The 9,293-nt window shown below is 47.6% G+C and overlaps 2 protein-coding genes and 1 long non-coding RNA gene across 7 annotated transcripts in view; 2 read left to right on the forward strand and 1 right to left on the reverse strand.

The window, feature by feature from the left end:
* Positions 1–6,723, forward strand: part of znf628 (zinc finger protein 628) — a 7,225-nt gene extending 502 nt beyond the window's left edge. The window contains exons 2-9 of the mRNA XM_010750357.3: positions 108–718; positions 971–1,043; positions 1,123–2,049; positions 2,487–2,657; positions 2,797–3,130; positions 3,389–3,543; positions 3,983–4,225; positions 4,328–6,723. Coding sequence (XP_010748659.3) covers positions 312–718; positions 971–1,043; positions 1,123–2,049; positions 2,487–2,657; positions 2,797–3,130; positions 3,389–3,543; positions 3,983–4,225; positions 4,328–6,361 — 4,344 coding nt within the window. The 5' untranslated portion in view covers positions 108–311 and the 3' untranslated portion in view covers positions 6,362–6,723. The remainder of the gene's footprint in view (positions 1–107; positions 719–970; positions 1,044–1,122; positions 2,050–2,486; positions 2,658–2,796; positions 3,131–3,388; positions 3,544–3,982; positions 4,226–4,327) is intronic.
* Positions 1–9,293, reverse strand: part of LOC113747289 (uncharacterized) — a 33,656-nt gene that overhangs the window by 19,066 nt on the left and 5,297 nt on the right. The window lies entirely within an intron of this gene.
* Positions 6,818–8,888, forward strand: nat14 (N-acetyltransferase 14 (GCN5-related, putative)). Of its 3 annotated transcripts, none has more exons than XM_019260271.2 (4): positions 6,818–7,108; positions 7,500–7,651; positions 7,732–8,037; positions 8,130–8,888. In XM_019260271.2, the coding sequence occupies exons 2-4, from the start codon at positions 7,571–7,573 to the stop codon at positions 8,574–8,576; spliced, it is 834 nt and encodes a 277-aa protein (XP_019115816.1). In that variant the 5' UTR covers positions 6,818–7,108; positions 7,500–7,570; the 3' UTR covers positions 8,577–8,888. The 3 variants fall into 3 exon arrangements, with proteins under 3 accessions (XP_019115816.1, XP_010748652.2, XP_027142284.1); XM_010750350.3 differs by having other exon boundaries at positions 6,818–7,036; XM_027286483.1 differs by lacking the exon at positions 6,818–7,108 and adding an exon at positions 7,171–7,189.

Below are 9,293 nucleotides of genomic sequence, written 5' to 3' on the forward strand. Positions count from 1 at the left end.
TTCATAGACAGGAGGGAGGGAGGGAGGGGTGGACTTTAAAGGGGACACTCTTACCAGGATTTACCGAGTTATAATACTGTATTTATTTCCATTTCACTTCATGTCAGACCTGTCCTGAGCTGTCTACTTGGGATGACAGCTGCTGTTTCCAGTGGCTGACCGGGAAGGAATTTGTGCAAAGAAAATATGAACGCAGGAAAGGTGAAAGAAAAAACCATGATACTGCACCAAAACTAATCCAACGCCTGCTTCCCCAAAAAAAAACAAAAAAAAAGGAGTCACCTCATCTGCTTCCAGCTCGCAGCTTGGTAATGTCTAACTCAGTGGCCTTAGTGGTCCAAGCAGAACTCTTACCACCTCAGTCCACCGCCTCCCTCTCTCCTTTCCCGTCCCTCCTCGGTTCGGGAGAGGATGGTGAGGACGATAGGGACAGAGGGGAGCTGGTGGATGGAGACAAAGCAGTTGTAGAGGGTGGGGAAGAGGTGGTTTTGGACATGGTGACGTCCTCGGTGTCAGGTCCGGCCCAGCAGCAGCAGCAGCAGCAGCAGCAGCCCGAGCAGTCAGATCATCCCTTCCAGTGTATGGACTGCGGGAAGAGCTTCAGGTGGTCGTCCAGACTGACCCACCACCAGCGGAGCCACAACAATGAGAGACCATACCGCTGCAACCTCTGCCCCAAGGCCTTCAAGGGCTCCTCTGCTCTGCTCTACCACCAACGGTACCCACAATAAAAGGGTTTTTATAAATTCTCTTTACCACACTGTTACGATAGTGTCCTGAAGTTGTTAGTATTACTTTAAGGACTCTACCTTACCTCTAATTGGGTCATTCACACAGTGTGGAATCCAAAATCCATGCTTTTTAATAAAAAACAGGTTGTTGCCAGTATATAAGTTGTATCACGAGAAAGTATGTTTCTATACTAATAATTTGCCACATATGTAATGACTGTAAATTAATGCTTTTGTAGGTCTCACTCAGGGGAGAAGCCTTACGAATGTAAGGACTGTGGCAAAGCCTTCAAACGCTCATCTCTGCTCCAGGTGAGATGTCAACAAAGTCATATTTTAAATATTTACAAATGGAGAGAGATTTCACATCTCTATCTCTGCCCATTTCCAGGTCCATCAGAGTGTCCACACTGGAGTGCGTACTTTTGTGTGCCCCTATTGCCCCCTGACCTTCAAATGGAGTTCTCATTACCAGTATCACCTGCGGCAGCACACTGGAGAGTGTCCATACCCCTGTGACACCTGCCCCAAGGCCTTCAAGAACTCGAGCAGCCTGCGGCGACACAAGAATGTCCACCTCGGTCTCAAGCCTTACACCTGCACAGTGTGTAACAAATCCTTCACTCAGTCTACCAACCTGAGGCAGCACATGAGGATACATACAGGTGAGAGGCCCTACGTCTGCAGCGAGTGTGGACGGAGCTTCACGCACTCTTCAAACCTGGCCCTGCACAAGAACTCGCACTCCAACCTCAATACTGGAGGGAAGGAGGGGAAGAGGGGAGAGGAGGCAGGGAAGGGAAATGAGGTAGTGGAGGTGGTGGTAGGGGAGGAAGTGACATCGTCCATGTTGACGGACATGGTGGGATTTGTGAGCCAGGAAGGAACTGATGGAGTCGGGGTGGGGATGGAAGAAGTGTTCCTGTCAACCACCTCATCCGGACAGAATCCGAGCCTTCTCACCCTCACCTCCTCCGGAGGGGATGTGTGTGCATCACGGGCCATTGGGACAGAGGTTCACCTGAGCACAGACACCGGTGCCAGTGTGCTGCTGTACAGCTGTGGCAGCTGCAACCACACCTTTGGCACACGAACAGAGCTAGAGGAGCACCAGTCCATCCACATGGCTCCAGAGGAACACGGGGCCAATGCAGAGGCAGGGCACGGGGCAGGGATGGAGGTTGGGGATGGGCTGGTGGGAGCTGGCCATCTGCTGGCTGATTTTGAAGAGGTAGTGGAGACGACCACAGTGACTGAAAATGGGCACACCACTGAGGTGCTCCTTGGACTGACTGAGGGAGCAGATGGCAGCAATACAGTAAGTGATCGGACCAAGCGGATAAATGTGAGAAGAAAACATCCTCTTGCGTTAAAAGAAAAAAAGTGAAGTGAATTACAGTCTGTAGAGTGGGAATCAGGTCATGGGGTGTGTAGCCTGGTTGCAGACCTCTAAATAGAGTCAGAGTCAGACCATCATCTCAGATTTGTTCAGCAGTGCAAATAGGTCTGATGCTGTGCTCATGGACAGCTTCCTCTTTCCTGGGCAGAGAAACAGTTGACTTATCTTACTACTTACTAATTTGGATGCTACTGCAACTTCTGTGAACTTCCGGATACTGATGTACTCCTAAGAGTCAGGACACTTATCTGCCCATATATTCTAAAAATAACCTACACTCCCTATAAAGTCCATGAGTTCAATGTGAAGATATGTTGTTTCTTTTATATGCATTACTTCCTTTGGTTTGTCCTCAGAATGTGGGCACCACCCAGGCCCAGTTTGACCTGCTGCAGAGCTTCACCGAGGTGACTCAGAGCTCTGAGACCGTTCAGCCAGAGGCCAGAACCACATGGGCAGGGCTATCATGTGGCTACTGCACCAAGACCTTCAAGACCAGTGGAGGCCTCAATAGACATGTGTCACTGGTGAGAACGCTCCTCTGCTAACACTGTTATATGAATTACAGCAGCGTACTGCAAACAGAGACAAAATAAATCAGTTGCGCTTTGATTTATCTATGTTAATCTCATCTTTGGCTCCCGTTTTCCCCTTTTGTTTGTCCAGATGCACTCTCTCACATCACAGTCTCGCTCCCAGTTCAGCTGCTCCGCCTGCGACCGCTCCTTCCCCCTTCTCTCCTCACTCCTCACCCATCAACACTCCCACACCCCTGAGCAACGTCTCCTGGCTGAAGCGGAGGCTGAGATAGTGTGTCCTCCTTCCCTTTCCCTGTCTCTCCCCCTTCCCTCCTCTCCCAGCCAGGCTGACAAGCAGCAGGAAGGCCAAAGGGAGATCCACGTCGACATCATCGCCGTCGGCGAGGAGCAAGAGGAACAACCAGTTAAACCGACCAAAGCCCCTAAAAAGACAGGAGCCAACAAGAGCACTCCTGCTGGAGGTAAAGACATTTTAATAGCAGAACAGACACAAAACTGCATTTCGAAATGGAGACAAGGGACATGATACAACAGGAAGCATGAGCCGAGCAATCTGCTTAATACAAAGCTGGCCATGCTGTATCCAATATCAAAGACATTTAAGGCTAATTGGGGTGTTCTTAACTGTGATAATTACTACAATTGTTGTTGGACAAACAACATTTCAACTGTATTCTATGTATTATTTCACATTTCAATCTTCACACACTTTGATACAGAGAGGCCATACCGCTGTTCAGAGTGCGGCAAAGCCTTCAAAGGTTCATCAGGGCTAAAGTACCACATGAGGGATCACACTGGGGAAAGGCCCTACCGCTGCACTGAGTGTGGAAAGAGCTTCAAGAGGTCGTCTCTGCTTTCAATCCATCAGAGGGTAAGCGTCACTCCTCTAGTAATGAATGCACGTGTTATGACGAGTCCATCATTTGGGAGCGAAATCTCATCATTTATGTCACCGTTTAAAAGAAAAAAAAAAAGTTAGTTTACAGGGCCTGCAGCTGTCTAGTGTGGTTCACACCCCCTCAGATGATTGCAGTCTGCAACAGACAAATCTAAAAAGCAATAAACAACCACTTCAGTGCAGTTACACACTCTGTAGTTACAGCTTTCTGTGTGTGGCTGATATCTCACTTCATAATAGTCATAGCATATATAACCATAACACTTTTGATTGCATTGTTCACACACACATTTAGATAAAGAAGAATTAAATCAGAGCAATAAATTGCATTGCACCCTACTACAATGAACACTTCATTACATGTACAACAACCCCAAACTAAATTTTTTGTTTCCATGTTTACCTTTCCCAGGTACACACAGGTGTTCGGGCATTCCAGTGCCCCCACTGCCCTCTCACATTCAAATGGAGCTCTCACTACCAGTACCACCTGCGGCAGCACACAGGCGAGAGGCCATATGTGTGTAAGGAGTGTGGCAAGTCTTTCAAGAACACCAGCTGCCTGCGTAGACACAGTCAGATGCACTCTGGACTGCGACCTCATACCTGCTCCATCTGCTCAAAGTCTTTCTCGCAGACATCAAACCTCAAACAGGTCAGTACAGCCTGGACAGATTCAGCTATGAACTTTTTTTTTGTCATATCGCCTAACCTCATATTTGTCTCCCCTCTGCTCTTGTTGTTTCTCTATGAGCAGCATGAACGCACCCACTCTGGTGAGAGACCCTTCCAGTGCACGCACTGCAATAAAAGCTTTACACACTCCTCCAACCTCCAGCTCCACCTTCGCACACACTCCTCAAGCAAGGACTTCAAATGCCCATACTGCTCTAAGGAGTTTGTCATGCACTCCTACTTGCAGAGGCACATCCGTACCCATGGCAGTAGCGTTCCCCTGCCCTGCCCTGGTGGTGGAAGTAAAGATGGAGTGGCTGTGAAAGCCAGTGTTGGGGGAGTAACAACCACCACAACTCTGCTCAACCCCATCACCCTGGAAACCTCAGGAAACCATGGCAGCCTGATTGTGTCCCAGCCAGCACTTAATATCCCCCCCAACACCTCCCAGAACTACTTTATGATTCAGACAGCCAGTGGCCTGCAGCTCATTCCTCTGTCATCCCCTGCGCCGGCCCCTCCACCTCCTCCTCCACCACCGCCACCTCCGTCCCAGCCCCAAAACTTCTTCCTTCTACAGTGCCCTTCCAACAACGGCAGCCAGTCCAGCTTGATTCTCGTCCCGACGGCAAACAACCCTCCACCAGCTCCGGAGCCTCAGACCCTCCCTGTGCTTCAGACTATCCAAGCACTCCATCCCGTCCTAAACCAAACACAGACTCAGATACCCCAGTTTCCGACCATGTCACAGCAACAACAACAGACCAGGATCATAATCACCAACAATAATAACAATGCACACACTCCCGTTGCCATGCCAACAAACACTCTCCCAGTCAACTCCTTACTGAGCAAGCCCATATTAGGGAAAAGCACACGGACAGCACGGGGCAGACGGGGACGCAAACCAAAAGCTGCTCTACAGAAATCTGCAACTGCTCCCGTCAGTCAGGCTGCAGGTGGAGCTCTGTCAGTAACAAACTGTAACGTGACCAGCGTCACACAGACTGCTGCTAACGCCATTATAGAGTCATCAGCAACATCTGTATCCACGGTGTCCACATCTTGCACTACTGTCCCAGTTCTTTCATCTTCCACCACTGTAGCCCCCACAGTGGACACCTCAGGACCCCCATCGACTGTCACCATGGCTACACCAGCCACCACAGTAACCACAGCATCTGTTTCTACTCCTGTCCCAGCTACTCCAGAAAGCAACTCCCATACCACTGTGGGGCAAATAAGGACAGAGGAGACCATGGCAGGGAAACAGTTTGTGTTATGTTTTGATAATGAAGGGCGGGCAAAGGAAGGGATGAATATCGAAGAGGGTGGGGAGTCATATGTGTTACAGTTTGAAGGGGATACATCAGGGGAGGCAGTGGACGGAGGAATGGGTGGGGAAGGAAAATCACTTGTGTTGCAGTTCAAGACAAATGGGCACGGTGATGGGGAAAAAGGGGGAGATAAAGGAGGAATGATGTCACTTCTGCATGAATGGGGTGGAGAAAAGCAGGGAGAGCGACAGACAGGAGAGGAAGGCAGCCAGGGGGAGTCTTACGTCCTTCATTTCCACACCGAGGCGCAGAGCAGCAGCGCATCCGGTGCTAACTTCAGCCAAGGGCAAGAAACCAGCCTGCAGCTTTCCTGCACGCCTACACAACGTTTGGTGCCACTCGATGGGCAGGAGGTGGTGTTTGAACTTGGGGGGGAGACCAAAATGGAGCAGGAAACTGAGGACGGCATGCAGATGATAGCTCTGATAGAAGGTGAAGAGGGGATGATGGGAGAGGAAGGGGCAGGTTGCAATGCTACGAGTGGTAGGGTTACTGAGGGTGGAGGAACTATGGAAGGTATATTTCAGCTGCAAAGTGGAGAGGAAATTGTCATAATTGAGGTCAGCACTAGTAGCTTAAGGGAAGGAAGAATGGAAAGGGGAGGGGATGGGGAGATCTCACAAAGCAGCGAGGTGAAATACGAGAGCGTAACAGCAGAGGCGAAGGAGAAGTCTGTGAAGGAACACAACTCTGCAGACAGCACGGAGGTACAGACATCAACCGAAGACACAATAAGAAATGGACCTATACCTAATAAAGAGATGCAGTTCTCTAACTAAAAGCAGTGTGCATGTCAGAGAAGAAGAAGTGTGTGTGTGTGTGAGTGTGTGAAGGCCTCACTGTTTGTGGGCTCGGTGTGCTAGCACTTTAGTCATTTTGAGTTCTCCTGGAGCAGAGGGAGAACATGCCGATAGAGGAGTACTGTCTTGTAATCCCATGGTGCCACATATTAGAAATGTTATACATTCAAATAGGCTGTACATGGACCTTCCTAAATATATTAGTTTAAATGATAACTGTCATTGGCAGTTTGTTTATTAAGTAAATATGTTTTTTTTTTGTGAATAAATGTTGTACATGGCCAACTTTCTTGATAATGTTAATAGTAAATAATTATTAATAAATCTGTTAATACCTTTCATCATTTCCCATTTCTGCTTCCTTTTTTTTTGTGCGTGTGGTTTTTACGCTGTTTACGCAGTCACGTCGTTATTCACATCGCGTTTGCGCAGTGCGTATTGTACGTACGTAAATGGCGCAGGCGTAACAACCGAGAGCGTGCAACGGGACACAAAACAGAGCACGTCTGCATGCAGAATACCTCCTTTTCGCTAAAAAAAAACGACTTTGCGGTCATTCAATCAAACGTTTCCAAACCGGTGCGGACTTGACAACAAACAGACACAGTTTATTTCTTTCATTTTAAGTTTAATCTGAGCTGCGTGGTGCACGAGGTAAGCGGAAACGGGGGGGTGAGAGAGCCGGAGCATTGGGTCTAAACGTGACAGGACAGACCGCAGCACTCTGTAAGAACCATATAAGGATTTGAATGAGGTCTTTTCGCTTTCGGCCTAACCTCATGATCACTTGTTAGACGAGCTACAATGGTGTGCATGATATAAGTACAGTATGATGGGGACACATGCATGCTACAAATCCTCTGTAATCCCCTTTGTTGTTAGGAGGCATTGGGGGTGTGATGTTACATTGCAACTACTGGCTCACTGCAGGCTGCATTGTGTATTATGTCATATAATGTGGAAATACACTGTCATAATCCAGATAACGTAATAAAAACTCTAGTCTGTCTGTCAGTCTATAGTAGTATCAGTTATGCATGATGCAGTCCCAAAGTTTGATTTCATTCCTTTTGTACCCATAAAATGACACATGCTCTTCCTTAAATGTTTGTTACAGGGTTCCCTTCGAACACAGTGTGGATGTTGGAGTTTGTGACAGACTGCCGCTGCTGCTGTTAAAGCCTAAACATGGTGAGGCTGGAGCTGGATCAGGTGGTGATGAGGAGGATGAAGGAGGACGACATAGAGGTGGTCAAAGCCCTCATCAAGGTTTGTACGATATAACTAAAAGTTTATGATAGGCTGTCCTTCTACTGATTTTTGAAAACCCTTTATTGGTGTCTCTTCAGGAGGGCTGCGAGGGCACAGAAAACCGTCTGATCCTCCACATCCTCACTCGTCCGCTCTGCCTCTTCATTCTGGCGGTTTTCTCCTCAATCCTACGTTGCCTTGTCCACTCTTTTATCCTGGCTCTTGCTATTCCTGTCTTCCTGCTAATTGTCTTTCTAAAGATCACCATGCCGCGATCCACAGGGGTTCTGGGCAGCAGCCGCCCTTACTGGGACTATGTGGGAAGCAGCTACAGAGGGACACAAGATGAGACACTGCAGAATCCCTACTGTAGAATCAGTGGCAAGACACCAGTAACTAGAAAGGTTGGTCCACTAGTTTTTCTTGTGGTTGTTTTCACTCAATTCTAGTGACCAGATGTTGCAGCTGTGTAATCTTATTTCTTTCTTTTACTCAGCCAAGGCGCAGAATTGGACCCAAAGAAAAGGACAAAGAGACGTCAACAGAGAAGGTCACCCCAGAGAGGGAGCAGTCAGCGGGTCAGGTTTGGGTGGCAGACTGCGAGGGGGACATAATCGGCTGCATTTTTCGAGACAGCGAGAAACGAGCAGGCATAAGCAGGATCTGCAGGTTGGTGACAGGCTCCTGGTACCGCAGGGAGGGCCTGGGCCGGCTGTTGGTCCAGAGTCTGGAACAGAGAGAGAGGGAGAGTGGCGCGCACAGAGTGTACGCACACGTCCCCTACCCCTCCAAGGTGGCGGAGGTCTTCTTCAGGAAGCTTGGCTATCAGCAACTTGGGGAGGGGGCTGATGATGAAGAAGACGATGAGGAGAGGAAGCTGGAGACTGCTGAGAGAGGCTTTCTGGGACACCCCCTCACAAAGGTGTTTTATAAAGACCTGTGATTGAGTGATGATGGACAAAAATGGCCAAGGAATGTTTTTAGCTGAAGAAGGTGATGGCATCATTGCTGCAGCATGTTTGAATATTTAAGTTAATAATTTATTGAATATTTATGTTATTCATGCCATTATTTATTTACTATATGTGTTGGTGATTTAAGTATATGTTTACCTTTTCAGTATGTAAAGTACCATCTCTCCATTTTTATGAAACAATTACAATTCAGACATTACATTATGAAGCTTCACTTGCACCGTTCTCTAATAATTTGTAATGAAAAATAAAGCATTTATGCAAAATGTGTGTTTCCTAAACATGTGTTTGTGTGTTTCTTTTCTCAAAAACTTAACAGTAACCAATTGTGTGTCTGACTGCACACATTTCTTTGTGTGTGTGAACCCATACAAATGTGTAGGAGGATGTACAGTTACGGTGTAGGAAGTGTATGTGGTTAATGTGAATCTGCAGAATTTATTCGCTTTTATCTTTCGGCGCTCTTCAGCTGCCGTTGCTCTCCTTCACAAACAGCGTGTGGCTCCATGAGTCTGCAAAAAAAACAGCACTCTCTCCCTCCTTTGCTTTGGCTTTCTTGTTCTTTCATTTTGGTTTTCTTTGTTATATTTAGTTTTATTTTTCATAAGTCTGCATGCTCTAATGTTAGTAATGGTAGCATGTGTTGGTTGTGTGTGTGTGTGTGTATATATATATATATATATATA

Source organism: Larimichthys crocea, chromosome XIII (genome assembly GCF_000972845.2).
Source record: "Larimichthys crocea isolate SSNF chromosome XIII, L_crocea_2.0, whole genome shotgun sequence".
NCBI classification, from domain to species: Eukaryota; Metazoa; Chordata; class Actinopteri; family Sciaenidae; genus Larimichthys; species Larimichthys crocea.